Source organism: Rhyacophila brunnea, unplaced genomic scaffold (genome assembly GCF_057557595.1).
Source record: "Rhyacophila brunnea isolate RB1 unplaced genomic scaffold, BYU_Rbru_1.0 scaffold_13, whole genome shotgun sequence".
Lineage (NCBI taxonomy): Eukaryota > Metazoa > Arthropoda > Insecta > Trichoptera > Rhyacophilidae > Rhyacophila > Rhyacophila brunnea.
This window is the reverse complement of record NW_028232785.1, coordinates 23,396,116-23,422,053: the sequence shown is the minus strand read 5'-3', so window position 1 is coordinate 23,422,053 and position 25,938 is coordinate 23,396,116. Positions and strand designations below refer to the sequence as shown.

At 37.9% G+C, this 25,938-nt stretch overlaps 1 protein-coding gene across 3 annotated transcripts in view; it reads left to right on the top strand.

Moving 5' to 3' along the window:
- LOC147076981 (colorectal mutant cancer protein) overlaps positions 1 to 24,236 on the top strand; it is a 70,179-nt gene extending 45,943 nt beyond the window's left edge. For 2 of the 3 annotated variants that reach the window (XM_085940594.1, XM_085940592.1), the window contains 10 exons: positions 628 to 752; positions 15,958 to 16,130; positions 17,844 to 17,973; positions 18,323 to 18,486; positions 18,915 to 19,042; positions 20,082 to 20,194; positions 21,273 to 21,350; positions 21,884 to 22,000; positions 22,830 to 22,897; positions 23,853 to 24,236. In XM_085940594.1, coding sequence (XP_085796720.1) covers positions 628 to 752; positions 15,958 to 16,130; positions 17,844 to 17,973; positions 18,323 to 18,486; positions 18,915 to 19,042; positions 20,082 to 20,194; positions 21,273 to 21,350; positions 21,884 to 22,000; positions 22,830 to 22,897; positions 23,853 to 23,982 — 1,226 coding nt within the window. In that variant the 3' untranslated portion in view covers positions 23,983 to 24,236. The remainder of the gene's footprint in view (positions 1 to 627; positions 753 to 15,957; positions 16,131 to 17,843; positions 17,974 to 18,322; positions 18,487 to 18,914; positions 19,043 to 20,081; positions 20,195 to 21,272; positions 21,351 to 21,883; positions 22,001 to 22,829; positions 22,898 to 23,852) is intronic. The other variant, XM_085940593.1, reaches the window with a different exon arrangement.
- The last annotated feature ends 1,702 nt before the right edge of the window (positions 24,237 to 25,938 follow it).

Below are 25,938 nucleotides of genomic sequence, written 5' to 3'. Positions count from 1 at the left end.
TTAGGATAAATTTCAAATAGCAGCTGAAATGGTTGGGTGTGCTTTTCATATACATACCCCTAAAATGGATAACCCAAAATACTCTTGTGAACGTACAATGTACAAATTAAATAACAAATACATAAAGTTAGATACGAGTTTTTCTCAAAACTACCTAAAATCGTTTTTGGGGGTTTTGAAACTAGGAGCTTCAAATTATATTATTTTTACTTAATAAAATAAAAACCCGCAGTCGAAAGGTTACATTGTGTGTAATGAAAAGCATAGCAATACATATTTGGACAGTCAGACCCTGCGCGATGGCCGAGCGGCTTAAGCTTCGGTTTATAACGTTGTGGGTCCCAGGTTCGAATCCTGGGTTTGGCAAGTACACAGTATGTTTTTCAATTTGTGTCTGAGTCAGAGTATGGACCTAATAGGTTGAGCAAGTGGCTGACATCCATTTCTCATAAAAACAACACTCTGTGGAGGCTCATATGATCTTACTAGGATCTGACATGGTCAAAAACAAAAAAAAACTCACGCCAATTTGTTCAGGTTTATTTGATTGAACTCGAAAGTAAAAGTGTTTATGAATCTTTTCTCTCCGCAGTTCTGTCATGCAATTGACTGTTGTTTTGTTCGAAGGAGTAGTGGGCAGCGGCGCAATGATAGGCAGCTCGTCTCCACAGAGCAAGATGGCTTCCAGGGTGCGACTGAGGCGGACCCACGAGGACGCCCGTCTGACGGGAAAAGACATCTGCCAAGAGGGGGTGAGTCACACGCCCAGTATATTCTCCTTGCAAACGCTATCACTGTTCATTTACAATCTGCATTAGCAATTCGGCAAATGGGTCTCAGGTGACCACTGCAATTCCTAGTAATTAAATGGTTTCCAAAATTTTCTATTGTATAAAAAAGGATTAAAATAGGATGAGGATTAATTTTTGAAATGATTGGACTTTTATGTAAAAGTAGACATTCAATAATAGCTAACGATGATTTTCATTTGATGTATTTTAAAAGATATATCACTTCATATTGTGCTCGACTATTATTAAACAGGGTTTCGACTATAAAAAGGTTGGGAAACAGTTGCAATAAAAGGTATGGACGGCTATGGGTTGTGCAGTAAACACATGTGAAGAATCATTTTTTTTTATGACTCAATGTCTCAGGACTGGCCGCAAAACTGTGGTCGCCATGCACTCGAATGTGCTTTGACTAGATTTACATGACTTCAAGTTAAGAGTACCCATGGGAGAGAGCAGCATGTGGAATTGTCAAAAGCTAATACATACAAAACTGCTGAACAATAGCCGTGTTCGCAGTATGACGCCGCAAATTTTCTAAATGCAACCAAATTGGCCTTGGCGGCAACCAGACCGACCTGAGCAGCTCTACCCTTTCCGTATACATTTTAGGACATTCCCAGAGGAATGATAGGTGTCACATCTCGATATTGTGCATTATGCGTGCGCCGAGTGTTAGAAAAGTGTCCGCAGCGCTTGCTAGAAGAAACCTATTGATGGTTTTTGGGTTGTTGGTGGCATGGCGGGCAAGGTATTAATCCTCATAGCGTTCTTATCAGACACTCCGATGATGCTGAAGATGACCCGTTGCTGTAAAGAAAACCATTTTAAAAAATGAATGTTCGTGACTGTATTTTTCCTTCCGTTCTTGGAATCCTAGATTATTAGTACCAACTGAAACTGCATTTTATGTTTTTTTGAAGTGTTGTAACCAAAGAATTTGAAATATAAATAGGAGTCTTTTTCTGTTGACATTTGAAATTATTTAGCATAAACATGAAGCATGGTTAGGTCTAGGGATCCCGGGATCCCGAGCTATTTTCGATACCTATGAATCCCGGGATTGATAAACATAATCCCGGGATTTCGGGATCGATTTTTTTTTATCAATTTTATGGAGAATAAAATAAAAGCGAAAATAAAACAGAAAAAATACTTTTAATAAAAAAATAACTATATTAGAAATAAACTGAGTTTGAATGAAGTTTGATTTAGACCCATGTGTAGGTTGCGGATTCATTTTATTTTTTCACATGAATTATTAAAAATGAGAAAGATTGGAAAAAAACAATGCTTCGCACTTTTAACAAAGTAATTCCACCATGATATCATACTTTTACGGCAGTTTCATATTTGGCTGACTAATTAGATTTTGCAGGTTGAGCAAGTGGCTGACAGCCATTTCTCGTAAAAAAAAAACAAAATCTGATAATATAAACCTCTACTCTGTGGAGGCCCATATGATCCTATTAGGATCGGACATGGTCGAAAAATTAGATTTATGATGCGGAAAGGCCATAAGTACGCCATGATTATTTGCTTTACTATTTTAAATCTCGCTAATCCATTCATTATGTCTTTACTATCAGAAACAGCAATCTCATATTAAATTCACATTATTATTTATATTACAATATTATTTACTTCATTAAACTTGTGTATTTCCAAGATTGAATGTATACAATATTAACAATAAATATCTTAAATAGTATAAATTAATTATACTAGATTTATTTTTGACCGATTTTATCAATGTTATTTGTAAATATAAACATTTTATATTAACAATGGAAAAAATGCCAATCCCGGGACCAGTCCCGGGATCCCGGGATTGTCAAATTGTAATCCCGAAATCCCGGGATCAGAATTTTGGCTCGGGATTGGATTCCCTAGTTAGGTCGGTGTACAAATATAGACATTCCGATTTTATGACACACGCTATGGCGGACATTTCTTATGTCCATTGTGATTACTTACTCGAGTGCAGTTATAAACAGTTTTACACAAATTTTAGATGATTTTTCAGCTAAATAATAATGCCAAAGTGTAGTTTTATTGGTTGCATATCTACACATTGTGACAGATTGTCTTTTTGCGCACCGTGCAAATTGGTAAATAGATGTCATAAGAGTAGTGTGAAGTACTCTACGAATGAACCTGCAATGTGAAGTCACTTGTTGCTAACTTAACAAGTGTATCAGTGCAGCTATTCTTAATAGTTAGCATTTTAGCATGTTTCCATTATTTTCATTGGTCCAAGTTAACACGTAAGGCATTCCATACACAAGGCGGTTATCGGCGGCTATTGACTATACTCCAATAATTGGTAAATTCGTAATACGGTGAAAATTTAGGTTGGTAGTCATGTCGGTCGAATTCGGGTGTGTTCGTGGTAGTGTATACACCCGAACCCCAAAATATTGTATTGAAACATCAAAGATATCAACATAACCTACAATTATTTTATTAGTCATCTCATTGCGATTGCAGTATGTAGTCAAACAAATATTATGTCACTAATATACCCACGATGGCCGCGCGGCTTGCGTCTGCCTATAGCGTCGTCCCAAGTTCGAATCCTACAAATACACATATTGTTTCTCAATTTGTGTATGAGTCAGAGTATTGGCCTAATAGGTTGAGCAAGTGGCTAACATCCATTTCTCGTAAAAACAATATGTGGAGGCCCATATGATCTTATTAGGATCGGACATGGTCGGAAAAAAAAAATTAATCACTCGATATTATTTGACAGCTCCTTCCAGTCCCTTTTTTGTTTCAATTTCATACATTTAGGCTCTATCTCTATAGAGCAGGTTTATTTTCAACATCTTTGTTGTCAATGAATGCATCATTCTGAACTCGGCCGAGTGTTTGGTGATGTACAGCGGTGGTCCCCAACCCTCGGTCCGTGGATCAAATGATACCGGGCCGCCCAAGGAACATTAAATTATTTCCATTTTATTTAGTATGGTGTATTTCTCTCTGGTTTGTGCAACTTTCCTGGTAAGGAATGGATCCACGACCCATTTGTCAACAAACCAGGCGAATCTAGCATGTCTGTGCAAGAAGATCAACTGCTGGAGAGAGATGATGGCAGCCTTGAAACTACGTTCGAGACAACAACTCTGCCGGTGTTCTAGATTAAAGTCATGGCTGAATACCCTGACATTACCACCACAGCATTTAAATCCCTATTGCCATTTCCGACATCCTATCTCTGTGAAGCGGGGTTTTCTGCAATGACAGCAACCAAAACAAAACAACGGAATAAACTGGACATGAGCAACACACTTCGGGTGTTATTGTCTCCTATTACCCCCAGATGGAACCGTCTCCTTGCAAAGAAACAAGCTCAGGGTTCTCATTGATTTAGCGTTCTATTGAGTTAAAATGTTAAATCACTTTATATTAATTTTTTGGTGTAACTGTATTTTATTTTGAAGGCATGTTTAAATACAATTAAATTAAAATTATTAAATCAAAACAATCTAAAATATAAACAATCAACGTCCCCCCCTCAGCGGGCCGCGGTAAAATTACCAAACGTTGACCGGTCCGCGGCGATAAAAAGGTTGGCGACCATTGATGTACAGTATGAAAGAAGTTATATAGCTTGAAGTAAATTTGATAAACTGAATTCAATGTTAACGAAAGGTATCAAATGTACGAGTATAGTTTAATGGGATATGGGTGCCAATTCTAGTTTTAGGAAGCCAGAACATGAATAGGCGGGTGAAGAATTAATTAATGAAACAATAGTTGATAGAGTGAAGTAAACTTTATTCAGAATTAAACGGTTATGATTACACGGTGAGAAATATAATATCTATATATATAAAAGAAAGTCGGGTTAGTTACACTATTTATAACTCGAGAACGGCTGGACCGATTTTTACGATCTTTGCATTGTTGGATTTGTCTCAGCCCCGAATAGCAGAATAACTATTAAAACATCGGAAAATTTCACGGGAAAAAAATTATGAAGACAATTAATTTTGTCATACATTTTGTATCGAACGGCTTTTGATTGATATCGATGAATTTAAACGATGGAGCTCGCGCATTCAAAAACAAAAGAAAATCACAAAACATTTAAATCCGTATACAACGCCATCTCTGATACATGACAGTAACAATAAAGAAGAAACAAACAAACAAAAGAAAGAATGATAGTCGAAATGTCTAACTGTCAATGGTGTATGGTGTAGTGTGCCCAACATTTCGTGTTTCATGTCAACAGCTCAATTTGATTGAAAACGATACTCATTGGGATTTGACAATCGCTGAAGCAATTGTTTCTGCATCTCCAAGTCAGATACGCACATTATTTGATATCATTATTTCGACATGCTTCCCATCGAATCCACCTACATCGAATTTGTGTCAGTTCAGGGAATCCCGATCTCGAGGAGAATGAGGAGACACATAACCAGGCTTTGCTTTTGATCGAATACATGTGTTACCTCATGTGCGGCAGTTTTTTAGTCAAGTTAGGAATGCCAACGCCACATCGTGGAATGAACGACGCTTTCAATCGAGAATTGGAACGTGATCGTGAATATGATCGAGATGCATTGAACCAATCAGTTCGAACGACAGAAGGAAGTGTACGATACGTTAATGAAGGCAATTGATGATGGAAATGGTGGCTTATTTTTCCTCGATGTGCCCGATGGAACTGGGAAGACATTCCTCATGTCATTTATTTTGGCTACTGTTCGTGCGAGATCCAAAAATGCTGTAGCAGTTGCTTCTTCTGGGATAGCGGCCACGTTGTTAGAAGGATGCCGAACGCCTCATTCAACGTTGAAATTGCCGACTGAACAACCGACATGCAACATTGCGAAACACTCAGTAATGGCCAAAGTTTTGTTAGCAAGTAAAATCATCACCTGGGATGGATGCAAAATGGCGCACAAACGCGCATTGAAAGCACTCAATCGAACTATGAAAGATCTGCGCAATGACTCAAGAAGTTTTGGAGGCGCAATGATTCTACTATCTGGCGATTTTCGCCAAACACTACCAGTCATTCCAAGATCGACCGCTGCTGATGAAATAAATACTTGCCTCAAATCATCGGCTCTGTGGTACTATGTTAAGACACTTCAGCTGACGACAAACATGCGAGTTGCATTGCTAAACGATCCATCTGCCGAAGATTTTTCCAAGCAATTGCTGACTATCGGTAACGGCCGTGTTCCTGTCGATGAATCGAGCGGATTGATTTCGTTTCCGCTGAATTTTTCCAATTTCGTCTCAACTAAGGATGAACTCATCAACAAAGTGTTACCGAACATCATTGCTAATCACAAACATGACAATTGGTTGAGTGAACGAGCATTCTTGCGGTAAAGAACAAAGATGTGGATCACTTAAACTTCACAATTCAAAATGAAATCGTTGGTCCACTGCATTCCTTCAAATCTATCGACTGTGTAGCAAACGAAGACGAAGCAACCAACTATCCAACTGAATTTTTAAACTCATTGGATCTGCCTGGCTTGCCACCGCACAATTTACGACTGAAGGTTGGCTCGGTAGTCATCATTGAATTGAAATTGAATTACAATATGTGAACTTACCAGACCCAGGATTCGAACATGGGACCCTCGACACTATAGACCGGCGCTTAATCCACGTGGTCATCGTGTGTGTACAGTGTGTACAGTTCAATATAATTAAAATACTTTTCATTTTGATATGATTTTTGCACATTTATTGATTATGATTTTATGATTATGATTATGATCACATTTATATATTAATTCAGCTAATAAGTTAACACAAGATTATTGATTCTGAGGCGGTACGAAGTTTGCCGGGTCAGCTAGTATAGATATAAATTTCCAATTTTTATTTACTCCATATATAATAACATAATTTACACTAGAAAATATCATTTAGTAGAAAAAATATGACACCCGATGGGACTTGAACCTGTATCTGCTGGATTCGCGCCAGGATGCATTGTACTTAACCCATCGCGCCCTATCGGCGTCAATTTGGCCGGTGTTACAGGACGCAGACCATGATGAAAATCAAAAATTTTAATCATATTTTGATTATTTTTTAAGTTGAAATTCCTTAATAATAGATGTAGCATTTTATGATGTTAGTTATATACAGTCCAATATATTTTTTAAGAAATATTTGATTTATAAAATCAAATTTTTATTTAAATTTGTCAAAATAATGATCAGTTCGCTAGGTATGAGGTGTTTGAGACAGTAATAAACATAAAATGGCCCTCCATCTTCTAAATATCTTGAAGAGTATTATATTTAGCTGCTCCAGTTTTAGTTTATCTTCCTTTTATTATTTACTTCTATTATGGACTTTTTATGTCATTTTGTATAAAAAAATGGCTAAAAATACCAAAAAAACTATATTTGACATGTTTTTTTCATTCCACTTATACACAAAGTTTACTTAAAATGTAACTACTTAATAGAAAAATTCAAAATCTATAAATATTTAAAAGATTTATTTGAATTGAATGAATAATACATGAGTTATATCAATTTTAGTAATCAGTGTGCCTTTTTAAGTGTTCCTGAAAAATTAATTCTGTCTGCAATGGGTTAATTATGACGGTTTTAACTAGTAGTTGTTACATGAAATGCTTATCAAATTGCGTTATATATATATTTAGATAGGTATCAATTAATTTCTTGTTACCCGACGTCATTCATGAGATGTTTTCAAATTTAACTATGTTCAGTATATAGAATGTTACATTCTCAAATATTGTCTTATTCGTTGAATAAAAGAAAATGTTATATTGCATTTTCAGTATAATAACAATCAATACTGAACACTCATAATATTTTATTACAACGTTTTTATTAGCTCGTATTCTTGTTTGTCCGTTGGTTGTTTGTCCAGTATAAATCTTGCAATCGATTTTTAACTAACTCCCCAACTAGCCTAAACATTTGAAACTTTTAGAATATATTAGAACACGATGCCAATGCATTTTTTTAATACTTTTAGCCATCTTTAAGTAGAATTGAATTCATTTTTAGATAATTCTGTTTTGTATGAAAAGTTATTTTGATACCATTATTGGTTGCGAGGTGGTCCTAGCAGCTAAATTATTAATATATACGTGCGTTACTATGGAAATCAAAATGAAATGTCAAAATGACATTTCAGTATTCTATATTTGTTTGTTTGTTTGTTTTTTATTTACTTCATATCAAGTACACAGTTTGAGCATAATAATTCAACAGAAAATTTAAAAACGTTGTATATAAAAAGTTCTTTTTATCTTGTAATTATTTTCTCGATAACTTTGTTATTTAAAATCGATTTTTAAACATCAGATATCGTCACCGTTCAGGCATAAGTCACGTCATCAACCCTCAAAAAGGCAGTTTTGAGTTAAGTATGTCACCCGAAGCGTAAAATTATGTTTTTTAAAACCAGTTCTATGCCTTCAGCGAGTTTTCTCGCTCTATGAGGTCATGATCGGCAGGCAGCATATACAAATTTCGCAAGTTATCCCGTCCCTTGAAACTCAAAGTACTAGCCACTGTCAATTGATTTGCATAATCTAAAAAAATTAAACACAGTACTAATTATGAAATACTAAGCCACAAACTATTGGTATTGCAGCGATTGTAGTAAGAGCTTTGCTCTACATTCAACGTGAACTATTAAAACACATAAAAAACACAAGCGTAATAACTCACAGTCGTCAACTGTCACTTTCAATCCCACACTCCTACGCTATTTCCATCTTGCTTTCACATCTTTTTCTTTTCTACACGTGTCACAATTAAATCCATTTTAGTCCCGGTTTTAGCGGATTCGCTTACCCTTGGATAACGAGGACCCCCCATATATATTTCTCTTGAGATATTTTCAAATAATGTATAAATTCAATATTCAATAAAGAATGTTACATTCTCAAATCTTTCAATAGTTTGTTGAATGGACAAGAAATCTGATTTGTCTCGTGATTCGCGTTTTATTTGAAACACACAAATGCAATTACGCCATACAAAAAAAGTACGGCTAGATAATTTTTTTTACGTAAACAAATTCCAATGCATCGAAGCCAATATTTTCTTAGGCAGGTATCGCTTGAGGAAGGCGCACCCTCAATATTTATGATAGTCGGTTTTGTGATTTTATTTTTTTTCCCGTTTTCTCTATTGATACTGTTTGAGTTACTCTGTGCACCGTCCGAGTCATCGAGAGGCTCTACCGATATCGAATCGACCATGAATTTCATTGATCTCATTTTCAATTTTTTACTGTGTAATTTTGTAAAGATATCAGATGAATCACTGTGTTCTTTAATACGCTGTCGCAGCTGGTTGTTTCCGAAGGTTTTGTCTGAAAAAATCACACCCTGTTCTGTATGCACGATGTTCGATTGTACGGTTTCATGATCGATATGTATGATGGTCGATTGCACGATTTCATTTTCTTTTCCGTATTCTTGGAATGTATATTTCTTTGCATTGCCAATTGTGTCGCTTTGCGTATCGGCAGTGTACGCTCCGTCAACGGGATATATTGAGAATATCTCATCTCTGAAATGCAATGATTGTATTTTCACTCTTTTTGGAAAGAAATCTGGTGAATAGCCGTGCTCTTCAAAGCGCTGTCGCAACAGTCTGTTCTTACCGATATGGCCAAAGAAACTCTTGTCCTGAATTTCATTATTTGCGACGATTGAATCTTCTTTATTTTTTGTATCATTTTCTTCATTTTCCGTTTCAATAGTATCTGAGTCACTCTCTGAATCGGTACTCTCCGAGTATTCATTATGTGCTTTAATCATTTCTAAGGTATTGTCTGGATAGGTATTGTCCGAGACGTCAATGGGCCCTATGGAGAATGTATCGTTGATGAATTGCAGTGACCTTGTATCCAATGTTTTTCTGTGCTGCGTTATTAATTCTTTAATGCGCTGTCGCAACTCGTCGTTTTCGCAGATGTCTTCCAAAGAAGTCTCGTCCTGAGTTTCATCGTCTATGTAGGTTGTATTATTATCTGCATTGTATTCGTTAAATATATAACAATATTCTGCGTCGATACGTTTTAAGTCACTGCGTGTATTGGTACTGCAGGATGCGTCACCGGAATCTGTCAATAATGAAACGATCATGTCATCAGCCATCTTTGATGATTACTGCCGGTGTGCATCTTTGCAGGGGGTCTGAAACAGAAACGTGATATTCACACACAACTCTATGATTATATACCCCGCTTACACATGCACGGATTTACTGCTGACAGTACGTATTATCGCGGCCATAACAAAAACACGTACTATCGTACAAATTGCAAGATTGCATGCATGGATCAAAAAGGTTCAGAACTCGGGATGGAGATTCAGTTACAAAAGCAGTACAGTAGCTACAGTCCATCAAATCGGGATACGGCGGCCCGTGTCCGGAAACCGGAAGGCAAACGATGCTTTGGTCGACCTCGTACAAGATTGAGACATAGTGTAGAGTTGGATTTAGGGCGTCCTAAACTGGAAGGAAGCGGCTGGTGCTGTAGGAGGCCTACTCCCATATACGGTTGTAGCGCCATGAAGAAAAAGAACAGTTCTGACTGTGGATGCGACTTCCATGACATCTGGCTCCAGAATGATTTGCAAATGAAATACAATTGCACTCAAACTCACCGTGACGTCGTTTCTTGAAAATATTTTGAAATATATCCCCTGAGGTGCCCCTTTATACAATTTCTCAATACAACTCCTTTACACATTCAATTGTGATTATTGAAGAATCTCATGTCTAATAATATATTATTTTATCTGGCATTGTTATGATAACAATATCGTCATTTTAATATAATCAGATAATAAAAAATTGATAAAAGATGTCAACAACGAATTAATACTCTCTACTACCCAATTATTCAGAGCGAAAAGGGAAAAACAACCAGTTCTATGCCGTGTTAAACATTCTTATTTGGAGAAATAATCGGCCGCACAGATCTGAACCGACTCTTATGAAGATTGCTGGAGCTTTTTACCGTCAACTGCAGGCAAGTTCGTATCTTGCCATTGTCAAGGTGAACGATTTTGGCCGGAAGAGATTAAAACTAATGTCAACTTCATAACATTTATCAATGACCTGCCGTATGCTACACAATTGGTCAGTTGCCGATCGTTACTTTCGTAACTCATAATGATATTCTCTCGATATTATATCAATATTGCTTTCTGCATATTCCAAGAGACATTGATTAGTGTATACTTTGACATGCCCGATCCTAATAAGATCTAATATGTGCCTTCGCAGAGTAGGTAGAGGTTTTTATTAAGAGATTTTACGAGAAATGGACGATAGCCACTTGCTCAATCTATCAGTGGCGAAGGATGAAGGTTGGCTGTTAAGACGATACTTCAGTGAAACGGCAAATAATTTTCAACTATAAGTGCGATGAAATTTTGGACTCGCTGGCAGTCTGAGAGCAAACGTCGAGGTGTCAATACATCAATTTGTTTCGTGATGGCGACAGGGGTATTAATTCTTAAATCGTGTAAAGATGACTAGAAACGTTACCCATTTACTTTAAAAAGAAAACATGTCAATGAATATATTATTATTGTTACTAATAGAACAATAAACAACATTAAATGGACGCATGTTGGATTTATATGACAATTATATTTCGGTCGGCATGCGTCATTTGCACCTGCGATCCGCAATCCGCGCATCGCGTAGCCACGATCTTTTTAGACCATGCCTCAACTGAGGTATAGCCTTAAGACCCGACATAAATTATGCACACTAAACTTTGTCAGTCAAGCGTATTTGTTTTCATTGAACTAAGAATACAATGTGTAATTGAAATTACCTACCATGAATAATGATTAATAATTCAAAATACTAATACATTAGAGTTGGCACTTTCAATAATTGAACTTAAAGAGATAGTGATCATTCAAAATATTCTGCGGAATGACGAAACCGTAGACTAAATTTGTCGCCGTGCCAGCATGTGACATCATGTGACGTGAATCACAATGCAAAGCGCGATGCACATTGAGGTGTATGTCGCAGACTATCACGTGAACTCACGGCGATAAAAATGTCTATGATTTCGTCATTTCGCAGAATATTTTGAACGTGCACCATCTCGTAAATTCACTGAATAATGACACTGATGAAAAGTGCCAACTATAATGTAATAGTAATTTGAATTATTATTAATTATTCATGCTAATTTTAACAGTTTCTACGTGTGCGTACGTTAAAATACATGTGGCATGACATTCATAGATAATAGAACACAACCTGCAGACCATAGATAATAGACAACATTCTCATAGAAACTACATAGTGCCAACTGCTAAAAACAAAAAAGAACGTCAGTCTGACAGTGTGACGTGACAGACGAAAAGTGTTGGCATGTGGAATATGATAAAAACGTTCAATTGTCGTTCATTGAATCATGCAGGTGCCGATGCAGTGCAGTTCAACGGGAAGTGCACTAATTCTTGTTTTATGGCAGATTTTGCCGACTGATAATGTTCGTTTAAAGGTTCAAAATGTGCTACGGGATGGGAGCATCAGTCTGACAGCCCGTGACAGCAGGCGACAAGCACCGTGACATGCATCTCAATGTGGGTGGCGATTAATCGCAGCATAAGAATAGTCAGTTCATGACAACCAACATAATATTACTTATCGATAAATAATTGTTGCCCTGTACTCAATTTTTTTTTTTTTCACGCTAGGTGCACTGATAAATTTCAAAGTGCTACTTACTTTTTGGTGTGGGTGCCTATATAGTTTATATAAGCTATAAAGTTTTAAGTCTCGTAATTCGATTTTTAATTGTATATAACAAGTATAATCACAAAATACAAAGAAAATACAACTAGGTACACTTTTTTGGCTGCACACTTTTCATTAATTACTCTCATAAATTCAACACACTGAAGCCAACATTTTCTTAGGTAGGTATCGCTTGAGGAGGGCACACCTTCAATATGTATGACAGTTGATTTTATGATTTCATTCGCTTTCCCGTTTTCATTAAATGTATATTTTGTTTCAACACTCTTTAAATCAGTTTGTGTATCGGTACTGGCTGAGGCGTTGATCCACTTCTTCGACAATGGATTAACCGTCGATTTCATATGGAAATTTGCTTCAGTCTCTGCCAAAAATATGTTTCCTCCGTTCAGTCCTGTATTCTTCAAGTACAATCGATAATGATTTAAGACCATGTCATAATCTTTTTCATCGAGACGTTCGCGGTGTTGTAAGGTGTATTCAAACAGATCCACACCTATTTGAAGTGGGTCTTCTGGAGAGGTTTTGAAATAGGGATGTTTTACTATTCTAGCCATATGAAGATTATCGCTTGCAGTGATATTTTTCAATCTAAGCGGACCATCTGTGCATTGAATACTCAATGTTTCTGTCGGTCGGTATGTTTCCAGGCCGACAAAACTTTCTTTGCCGCTTATTACCCATTGCAGCCAGTCGTTTGAATCTTCTTTGTTTGAGTCTGAAACACAAAAAAACTTCATCAATAATAGGTGTTATAATGGGTGCCTCTAAAGGCACCTCGGATCCTCAAGTCGGTAACCTTATAAGAAATATTCAACTTTTAGTCTTAACAAGACGTGTTTAAGGCCCAATGCACACTGAAATTCGTCTCGACACCGACATGGCCATAAATCATAACTGCCCATAACGTTGAAAGTCTGTCCTGCGCACAAACATTGTATATCCGTAGAAGAAACAGTGATTATGTTTAACGAAATGAGAAACCGGGAAATATTGGTTACATTAATGGTCCATTAGAAATAGCGAATGCACTAATTGTTGGAAGGATGTCGGTGACTTTCATCTTACGCCGCCTCGATAGTGTAAAACTATTCATGAGGAAGCGGACGATCTGTCTAATGAGGCTGGATGCGGCGTTAAAGACCTACCAGAAAAAATAGGATGCCTCCACCAAAGGCAGGCATACATATATATTTTTTCAAATATCAAATGGTGAATGGAGATAACTGCTTTGACTCCAGATCATTACACCAGTCGATTCTAGACTGGACATAGTGGCTTCGCAGGCAGGCTCTTTAAGCTTGGTCTAGTTACCCGTTCAACATACTTGTCCATGCAGTGAAGAAATACAGGATGCAAACCACATCCTCTGGGAATGTCCTAAAATGTGTACGGAAAGGGAAGAGCTGCTCAAGTCGGTTCAACCAGCTGTTGGGCTCATCAGGCAGTCCAACCTGGTCGCCACAAAGACCAATTTTATTGCATTTTGAAAATTTGCGGCGTCATTTTATCGGCGTGTTTTTATCAAACTAAAAAAACGCATTCCACCAATGTGCGGAGCTCCATTTGGCAACGTGTGTTCTGTGAATACGATGATGTCACATCGACGTATTCGACACGTTGCAGATGAGACGAGTGTAAATGTGCGAGCTGGCTAAGAGTTTCACTCTACATTCGACGTGTGTCGTTATTGCAGAGTTATCACACTATTTAGAATAAACAAAGAGGATTCCTCTTTCAATAACTGGTACATTTTTCATTGAGGTATCATATTTTGCAGGTTGAATACTGTGATTTTATAGTCTATTTCTTTCCCATGTGTTTTTAAATCATTACTTGCAAAAAGAAAATTGCATATTTAATAAATAACAACATTATTACGGAAATTCTTCGGTGCGTTTACTTGTTTTATACCTATCTGCAATTGTGCAGTTTGTGTCATCGGTCTGTGTTTGTGTATTTCATAAAATGTTCGCGTGAAGTTTTGTGGAAACACTGACGTTTTTAAACGTGTTTTTGTGCACAACTGGCGGTACAAACGACACATTGTGTATTTATTAAGTAAGTCCATATGACATAGAGTCTGTCTTCTATAAGCTGCCGTGCCGGTTTCCCCCCCGCTTCAGCATCCATCTCGTTACCTCCCATTAAAAACTTGCAACAGTCGAACGCGATGGCACGATGCTTTCCGTGTGACGTGTACGCCAGTTTATAGAATACAGACTAGGTATGTACGTTCAGTACAGAAAAGGTTAATAATGTTTTTATTTGGTGTGCCACGAAACAAATTCCCGAACATCATTGTGCCGTCAGGTAAAAAAGATTGACAGACACTGCCCAAAGTAATAAAAAAAATCTGACCAATCGCTTCTCTTGTAATCGAAAGAAAAATTTGTGTGTAACATAATATTGATGAGAGCACTCTGGCCCTACTACAACAAGGATCCTCGCGCTAATGTGGTAATTTAAAGTTTAATCCTCGGCACGTTAATTACACTAAAACTTACCATCAATATTTGGAAAGGTTATCTTCCTAACCACAGGTGGTTCCATGGTTCAGTGGTAAATATTTTGTAACACACACCTTCACAGATTAAATGGAGAATTTTGAACGCTAAATAAACATTGTTTAAAAAAAAAAACTTATTTTTTATCTCATAAATGATAGCATTATCATGTTATTAAAAAATAAATCAGATAAGACGAAATTGATTAATATTACAAAGTCCAATCAATTTGTGTATTTTAATAGGAAACACGAGATAGCACTGTCTTTGATAACATACATCTTATCAATCAAACAAAATATAATTCCATCAAAATACTGGCATAGTGCTGAAGGGTGGAGGTAAGTTTTTAAGATCCAACATAAATAATGCACACTAAACTTTGTCAGTCAAACGTATTCGTTTTCATTGAAATAATACTACAATTTACAGATGCTGTTGGTTAGTTTTTAAAACCTTGCGTAAACCGAGCCATAATAGATAATAGTCAAACAATATTCATCGGTCTATAAAATAGGCGGAGATAAATGAATTTAAAATAAGTAACCAACGCCATCTGTAATATGTATTCTTAATTCAACAAAATATTGAACATAAATAACTTAAGATATACCTATACCCACTAAAAAAAGTCATATTTGAAAAAAAATACAAACCTCGACGAGATTTGAACCCGTATAACCAGTTTTCTAGTTGGTATATGTCTGAAGTGTTTTCAAGTTATGTATGCTCAATATATTATTGAATGTTACATTCTCAAAGTCTTGTGAATTATTCATTTGAATTATTAAGTATGACTGAAAAAGTGTGCACCATTTTTGTGATAGTTGGTCACGATGGTTCTTTCTTCTTATAAACAGATCGTTGTTTGTTTTGCAGGTGTTCAGCAGTGCGGTGGCAGAGCACCTGTCGCTGCGCGGCGCTCTCGGGAGCCGGCAGGAGGACGGGGACGGCGACACGGCGGAGAGATTGGCCGCCACAATTGACCGGTTGGAGGCCGACAACACGCTACTGTCCGCAACCCTCAGGGAGTCCAAGGAACACGCGGACAGGTGACATTCCAACATATTACAATATTCTCTGTTAAGAGGGGTAATATGTGATTGTGTTTTCACTTCTATCAACAGGAATACAGGTTGTTATATCGCGATTGATTATTAATAATATTGTTTTTGTCGTGCAAGTGTTTTCATATAACTCGCTTAACTGCCAAACCCGCTCTGGGCGATTTTTCAATAAAATTAGTTTTGATTGTACATATGTGCTATATCAGTGGTGGCCAAACCGTGGCTCATTGCATCTTTGCGCCTACTTATTCTTTTGGCGTCATAACCGAATACATCTTCATATTTTCAACACCTGAGTGCTCTCAGTTTAAGTCATACAGCCTTCTTACCCATCAGTTCGTGGACAGCTTTGACAGTGAAAAAATCAAGATATTGCAAGGGTCATTTTCATGATTTTGATAAAGAAGAAAACTGCATGCTCGCATTTATAAACCCATTTTCACTCAGTGAACAAAAAATGTAATGGAGATGCCTAGTAACATACAAATGGAACTGATTGATTTAAAAACAAATTCATTATTGAAAATTAAATTTGATGAACTCTTTCCAGATCAAAACGCTTCCGACATAATTAATTTCCGGCGTTCATTACCCTGTGAACATTTCACAGAGCTAAAAAAATTTGCAAAAAGTTATATATGTCGCTTTGGTTCGACATACGGATGTGAACAAGCATTTTCATCCATGACATTGATTAAAAGCAAAACAAGGTCGCCAATAACTGATTCAAATTTGAAGAATTCTCTGCTGCTCTCAGTAACAAATTTAACACTGAACATTGAAAGACTAGCGAAATCCTAACGCTCATAAGCTCTCAGTGCTCCATCCCGCTCCGAGCTCTCTCTCTCTATTATCACACCTAACAACTGTGGTCCAAAGTTATAATATTAACCAAACGAGACTCTCCGGCAGCTGTAGCACCATCAGCGGGGTCTACGACAGCGATCACACTCTCGTCCAAGAGATCATTTCTGACTATTTGTAGATTGGTGCTCCAATAAACGTGTGTTTTTTGAACTGGCATAAATTAATTAATTTAATTGCGTGATTGAGTTATTCCTTTTCCTCCCCTAAGCGAAACAGATCCTACCCCTATCCCTATTTTCCAACCCCAACCGTGAACGTAAGAAGGTAGAAAAGGTGCTTGAGTTGTATGGCGCATCTTAACTCGTCTGTGAAAAAAATTGGCGCATGGTATGCAAAAGGTTGGCCACTATATCGCATGGTCTATCAGCCTATCGAGGTGCGAGTTATAAATTCCGCCGTTTCTTCAAAAAATCTAAATTAATATTGACTTGAGCCGCCAAAACCGCTCTAAAGCTAAATAACATGTTACTAAATCCGCTCTACATAGCCGACCAATCAGACGTCATGATTCAAACCATGATTTTTAGGATACGTTTCAATCGCTATACAAACATCACCACTACTAGTATCAACATTATCGTAAATGCACAAAACAGTTAAAAACCACCAGAGCGGGTTTAGTGACTAAGCGACTCATAATTTAAAATGTTTTGTTTTTCAAATACCACATTGATTGCAAAATTTCACTTATCGTGACCACGTCCAAAATACATTCGACTTGAACTGTATTTTGACAACTTTTAAAAGTTTAGTTAATGTGTAGAGATTTTTCACTTAGGTTTTCAGACTTACAAGTGTAATTAGTGACACGGTGTCTTGTTGGAGTTACAGATTGTCTCTGGCGTGCGCGCAGTGCTCTGCAGAGGCGGGAGCCTTGCGGGTGGCCTTGGCCGCCACCGATCGAGCCGTGGAGGCCTACGACGTGCTGCTCGCTTTGGCCGAGACGTCGACCCACCAGCAGGTAACAATGCATACTGACGCTGACTTGATCAAGTCGGTTATAGAGTTTTTACGAGATCAACAATTTTTAGTATCTGCGACCGTCCATTAATGGCGAGAGTAGTCTAGAAATCGAATTTGAAAGAAGAACAGTGCTAGATAACAAATTCTCACTCACAAAAAAAGCACTCGATTGTCGATCGTCCGTTGGTCAGTAGCAGAGCATAGACAAATCGGACAACTTATTGTCCTAGGACTTATGGCTCGACAATGGAGCGCCTGCATAAGCGTTCACAACTCTATGGAAGCAGTTATGGGCAGAAATGGACTGAAACAGATGCCTGAGAGAATGCATTTTTATTGAATTTCAGGAGTCGAGCGCGTCGCATTCGGCAAAGCTGCGTAACGCGTCAGAACGCGTGGCCCGCCAGCTACTGGGACGGCTGGAGTGTGAGGCGTCGGGGCCACTTCGGCCCGGGGCGCAGGCCGGTCCCGGGCCCTGGGCTGACGTCATGCTCTATCACACTGCCAACAGGTCAGTAGGTTAATACATCGTGCATTGATCAATAACGGTAAATTTGGGGCTTAGACCTGAAACTTATCGGAGAGATGTTTGTGTCATTATAAATGCCCCAATCTTTCTCATCACACCTCTTTGCTTATTCACCGCTATTTAAATTAATGATTATGAATGAATCACTCACAAAGGCTGTAAAACAGAAAGACACATTCAAGAGACGGTCGTTTAAAAGAGATAAATCTTAGACGTTATGTTAGTGTGCACAACTTTGAAGTGCACCCAATATTCGTTACGCCACGGTATACAGGTGGTGAAAAAAATTAATCAACATGGTGATAGAAATTCAATTAAGTTCAAGATTATTCTGTACTTGTGGGCAATGTCCCATCTTATATTCTGCTCAAAATTTTGATTACTGATAAAAGTTAAATTATATTATCCAGTGGTAACTCGGCCGTCGGAGGTTGGACAGCTGACGAAGAGGAAAGACTGCGCGGTCACGTTTCCCGGCTCAAGAGGGAGCGGACCATAGCCGCGTCGGGGGCACACCCGGCGCCGTGGCCACTGCAAGGTGAGTACTTCTGTGGAATTAATAAGGAGATGAGCCAACATTTTGCTTCATTACTAACGAAAGTGATCACTTAAATTACAGGCTCCTTTCCTCCGTTGATCTTATTGCTTCGTTCACTTTCTTGATTATGTCGCTACAATCGGAAGGCGCACGCAATCACGCACCATTTACAGGTGGCCGAGAAGTGCATGATGAAAAAAACCAACATTCTATAAGTCAGACAGAAAACGAAGACTCTGTTGACCTCGTACAAGATCGGGGCAAGATCAACAAGAGAGGTGCTGTTAAAATATAGCACTTATTGCAACAATTATAACCAACTTATTGTAATTGTTACAATAAGTGCTAATACTTTGATACAAACCTACCCTAGTTAGCCGTCGTATTTATCACTTTAGCGGTTGATAAGTATAGAATAGACCCCCTGATCTGGAAAAGGATTTGAGAAAATCGGACACAAACACACGACGAAAGAGGTATCGCAAAAAAACAAATAGTGTGAGCTCGATCATAATATATCTCCATATGTTTTCAATGACGGAACCGTCTTTTTACCTTATTCCGCATTTGCAATTTCTTGAGAAAACCGTATGTCACATTCGGACGGATTCATTATTTTTCACGATTCGTAAAGCTGTAGACGTGTGTGAACTTACTCGTAGAAGTTCTTAAGCCACTTAAAATAAAAAATACTTTATAAATCACGATACTGGAAAAAAGACGAATCGTCGCTGTGTGAACAGGACGGGCCTTAAGGTTGATATTCTGTGGAAATCAGGAATGTTTTTAAATTTTAGTTTGCTGAGAATTTACAAACGTTTTACTTAAATTTAAAATCGTCCAAAAACATAATATGATCTGATTTCCCACGTAATACCAACAGTACAAAGAGTTGCCTTGAGATGTCCCTTGATTGCCCTTGATGTTTTTAGGCTTATCAACATATTCAGATTCCATCTAGTAGAGAAGGTTTTATTCCCAATGCCTTTAGCTTTGGTATAAACTCTCATTGCATGGTTTTTTCTGTTTGTTTCCGCAGAAGAGGATTGCGGGGAAGACGGCGGTTTGTCGAGGAATTGCTACGACAGGCCCAAGTGTCTGGACCCCGTTGACGCCCGGAGACTGGACATGGAGACAGCCGTTCTCATGCAGGTAACCACAACTCGCCATTTGTTGCCGTCTGTTCAATATATTAGATCGGGCATACCTAACGCGTCGATCGGACCATATGAACAGAATTGAGTCGTGAAAATGTACAAAGTGATTTTGAAGGGGCATTAACCATTTGTATTTTTATTTCCTTAAATCGGCTTATGTGACTGTGAAGTTTTCAAATTCATATCACGAGGAAGACCGTGTGACCTCATCGTGTCACTTGATACGTATTGCATCATTCACGACCCGCCGCATGAGTTAGAGAAAGATAGTATGCGAATCCCCGCGCTTTAAACTGATGCGAAGTTTCATCTTACAGTCACGCAGTAGAGTCATTGCACAGCAGTGGCGAAGGGTGGAGGTAGGCTGTTAAGATCCGACATAAATAGTGCACACTAAACTTTATCGGTCATACTTATTTGTTTTCATTGAACTAAGAATACAAAATGCAGATAGTGTTTGTCAGTTTTTAAAATTCAATTAAACCCTGCCCAATCCAAAAGCATTAGTAGATAATAGTCTAAAAATATTCGTCTATCTATAAAATATCTAAAATTATACCGTTAAATCATACAGAATTTTAGATATTTTATAGATAGAAGAATATTTTTTATCGATAATGGTTTGGTATAAGCAGGGCATAATGAATTTAAAAAAAACTAACTAATTCCATCTAAAATATTATGTATTCTTAATTCAACGAAAACAAATAATTATGACTGAAAAGGTGTGCACTATTTTTGTCAGAACGCCCATAGCATACCTAAACTATTATGGTTCGGTTTAGGCAGACTTTAATTGAATTTAAAAACTAACCCAACACTATCTGCAATTTGTATTCTTAGTTCAATGAAAACATAAGTAGGACTGACTAAGGTGTAGTGTGCTATATGTATGTCGAATCTCCACAGCCTACCTCCGCCCTTCGCCACCGGTTGACATTCTTATAGCAGAGAAATTGTTAAATGGAGTTTGGCAGCAAATGTTTGACGCAGCATTGCTACAAGGTTGAACCACAGGGGTTATGTAAAGGAACTAGGTTAATACATGAGTTAACAACATTATGAAATTTCAGGAGGTGATGAGTCTGAGAGAAGAGAGAGCAGAATTGCGCGCCAGGCTGAGGGCCATAAGACCTCCTGGTTCTAGACAGGTACACCATATTCTTTCTTCTTCTTTTTCCGAAGTTAATTTTTGGATCAATTATACGATTGCAGAACCTTTTTGTAATGGTTGAATCGATGACTGGAAATTTTAATATTTTCTGTGTTGACAGTTAAGTTCTGATCAAATTGAGGTGCATGTCGTCTACTGTCACGCTATCGCGGCGACAAATTTAGTCTATGGTTTCGTCATTTTGCAAAATATTTTGAACGATCAATATCTCTATAAATTCAATGATGGAGAGTGCCAACTCTAATGTAATAGTATTTTGAAATAGCTAAACGCAATTAATTTTAACATTTTTCTACGTATGCGTACATTAAAATTACTTGCAACATGACATCCATAGATAATATTTTGAACAGAATCCAACCTGCAAACCATAAATAGACAACATTCTTTTAGAAAATACATAGTGCCAACGGCTAAAAACAAAATTACGTGATTTTGACATGATGTTGGTTTGCAGATTGAGCATTCAATATTGAAATCATTGTTCTCCAACTATTTTGATAATTGCAGACGAATAGCTCAAGTGGCGGAGAGGAAGGGGAGAGCGAGCGGAGGCTTTTGGAAGCGCTGGCGCGGGAGAATACCCTCAAGACAAGGCTGCAGAGACTAATGGCTTCGGTTCACCAGGTCAGTCGACACGGTGCTGTAATATACTATTGTACTCATACAGGTATGCGGCGCATCTACAATGTTCCTCTAATGCGAGGATTTCATCTCCACATTTCCATCTAATGATGCTGGATGCGGTGTTAAAGACCTATCAAAAAATAATGGTATGCCTCCACTAAAGGCATACACACTTTTTTACAAATATCAAATGGAGATAACCACTTTGACTCCGGACCATTACATCAGTTAATTATTCTTGACTGTAGACATGGTGGCTTCGCTGGCAGGCTCTATGAGCGTGGTCATGTTACCTGTTCAACATGGACATGCGGAGAAATACTGGGTGCAAACCACATTCTATGGGAATATCCTGAAATGTGTATGGAATTGGAGAGCTGCTCAAAACTGTTGGACCCATTGGACCGTCCGACCTGGTCGCCATAGAGACCAATTGTGGCCAGCTTTTGTTTACAAAGTTTAATTTTAATGATGCCATGGGAATCATACAAATTAATGTATATTATATCTGGTGGAGTCTATCCGATAATGTTCCTACATCCATTCCCCATGTCCAGACAGTTTGTGCAATGAACATCTATCTGGCCTGCGATTTAAACTATTGTCAACATCAACACGTTACGATCTACGATCTGTTGCCCTTTTATATGGTTATTGTAGTGTGGCCTTTTTTATATAATGTATCGCAGGACACGGCGGAATTAACCATGTTTTCTGTTTCCGCAATTCCGCTCGCCGATTCCGATTTGGTTACAATCTCTGCTGTGGCTAAGCCGTCAGGTAAAGCAAGTGTTAGCAGTTATCGTTAAAATATTTTGCATATTTGCAGGCTGGTCGAGGCAATGAAAACGCGGATGATATGCGCAGGTCATGTCCGAGGTGCGGACCGCATAATAGGTGAGTAATACTATACATACTCCAGTGGTGAAGGGTGGATGTAGGCTTTGGAGATCCAATAAAAATAAGTGCACACTGTCCAAAAACAACGATGCTTACAATATGTAATACTTTTTAATGGCATTAAAATATGTACAGTGGAACCCCAATCTACTGTTCTCCCATAAATCGTTTTCCCGCACGGATCGTTCATTTTTGAAAGCCAATGTGCATTAACCGTTCCCCGATTTATCGTTTACCTCGATCTATCATCTAAATATTATGGTCCCGTCACAAATATTATCTCGATTGACCGTTTTTGTTGAATATTTTTCATTTCACTTTCGTAGAATTATTTATGATACATACAGACCTTTCGGTCGCGTCGCTTTGTTTGCACAGGTCGGTCGGCGCTCAGGCTTGCCTCGGATCTTGTATCACGAATTTTTATAAGTCGCAACTAAAATGCTCCCCATGAAGAAAACTAGAATCGGGATTTCACTGTAATATTATGTTATGTGTATGGATTATCGATTTCTAGAATGAGAAAAGACTGAGAATCGTAATGACATAATGTGTCATACCTTTCCAACAAATTTTACAGATTATTCAAACATAGGTCCTAATGATACTCCAAATTCTTAATTTTTGACCTTCATACAGCACATGGGCCAGATGAGACTGGTCAGCTAGAGACAGATGTTTGGAATCTAAATGAACCTGCGAGTCCCATAATCAGAGACTAATTCAAAATTCAAGATTAACTCTTCCTTATTTGCTTTCTCCAGATGACAGAACCAAATCAAGAATGCGACGGCTTTTCCACTGACAGTGCTCAGTTTGATGAAGAATACCAACAAGGATGGAGAAGGCTGTCAGACGACCAAATTATCCGAGTCACAATCTTCAGTTTACTTGATGATATTTGCATGTGTTTTAAAATGGCTAACAGCATTCTGTTTGTCTGTCGTCACAGGAACACCCCCCCTCTGGCGATCGAGAAGGAAGTGTCCGCGAGCCAAGACTCGAACCCCAACCTGAACGTCTCCCAAACTTCCGCAAAGAACGACTCGACCGGCGATCGCTCCCTCTCAAACGCTAATTGATTATTATTTTTTAAGAAATGGTTCTCAATACGCTACACGAAATTTCATCGCTGGCACGTCGATCTATAACGCGTGGATGAAACGTCTTGTGGTTTCACCGTAGGATATACCCGCTTGAATTTGGTAACACGTGAAAGAGACAGCTTGACAGTATGTCTTTCGTTTGGCAGGATAGATCACTATGCCAGTCGGTTGTTTTTATTTTAATTTAAGAAATGCTATCGCAGAGTGCCACATTTTTAATCCACGCAATCAAAAACGGCCGTGTCCGGCAAAACAGAAAATTATATTTCGACAGCCGATTTTGAGTCGACGAATTATTTACGACATGGAGAAATACGTGAAACATATCACGACGTATCCGCTGCCATTTTGGATTTCGTGGATGATAAATCAGTCGCTTCATAGCAGCAATGTTACCTTGATAGAGTATTAATTGAGGAACTGAGGATTAGCGAGGTATAAGTGACTTACGAGTAAAAAGTATATCATGCGTTGAATACGTGTTTATAAATATTTTGGTTTGTATGTCCGTGCAACTACACCGGTTGTACGCAGATTTCTACGATAAGATGTACGGTTGTGAAACCTTGTGACCATATGAAATAAGAATTATATCATTCGTAAAGTTGTTGTTCGTAAAAAAATGTGACACTTTCATGTGACACCTTAAATTAAATAGAACTGGAATCATTACATAATATAATATATTATTTGGTTTATATTTAACCATGTCCGATTCTAAGAAGATCACATTATTATGGGTCTCAACAGATTGGAGGATGTATTAACAGATTTCTTTTTTTTTTTTACGAGAAATGAATGTTAGCTACTAAACTATTTGGTTCAAACACAAATATTAATTTGCCAGACACGGCTTTCGATCTTGGGACCCGCAACATTATAAATGAACTCAATAGTCGCTCGGCCATCGTGGGATCTTTCGGGTCCCAGCGTGTACGCTCTCAGTGTCAGGCCAGTGGTGACGGTAGCCGGCCACGACCGTCTTGCTCGGACCGCAATGTGCGTTCAAAATAATTGATCAAGGATGGGTGATTTTGATCCAGTGGATTATTTTGCCATCTTCTTGCAGCGGTCATTACATAAACTCAATACAAAATGCCTCGTTCAGTTTTTTTTCCTCATCTGCTGTAATGTTGGTTATTTTGTAATTATGGATATCAAACTTTGAAGTCGATTTGCTCAACTCGATAAACGGTCCCGTTAATCTTCAGGTCCTCAGTTTGCTGCCATAATTTACCGCATACCCTTGCTTAGTTATTTAATTAGAAGAGAGAGCACAGCATCGTCCGTAATTCGACTCGCATGAGACCACTTTATTATTTTGGAAACGGCTGCTAAATTTTGTTTAAATGCATTTACACAAATGTGTAAAAGATGCCGGCAAAAGGCAGTCGTTTTTCTTTTCTATGCCTCACGATATTACTATGGCAGTATCTGACAGGCTGCAGATTTTTAACGACACACGTTGAATATAGAGCGAAGTTCTTACTACAATCGCTGTAATACCGATAATTTGTGGCTTAGTATTTCATAATTATTCAAACACATGTCCACTGTGTGTTTAATTTTTTAAATTATGCAAATCATTTGACAGTGACTAGTAATTTGAGTTTAAAGTCGGACGAGATAACTCGCGAGATTTGTATGTGCGGCCTGTCATGATCGATCGATGACCGTGATCGGTTACATGTAAATCATACGTAAAACATTTCACCGTAGCACAGTTCGCCGTGAGCTTTCTATCGGAAAGAGATGTCCGTATATTATATGGTCTCCAATTTTATTAGATTCAATATGAACATTAATTGACCGATTTTGGCAAAATTAATGAATTAAAGAATGATAACCTAACAAATAATCCAGTATATCGCCTATTTTCAAAATTTGTTTACCGCTGGCTTCCTGTAAACCGATAAGAACCGTGTTTTATTT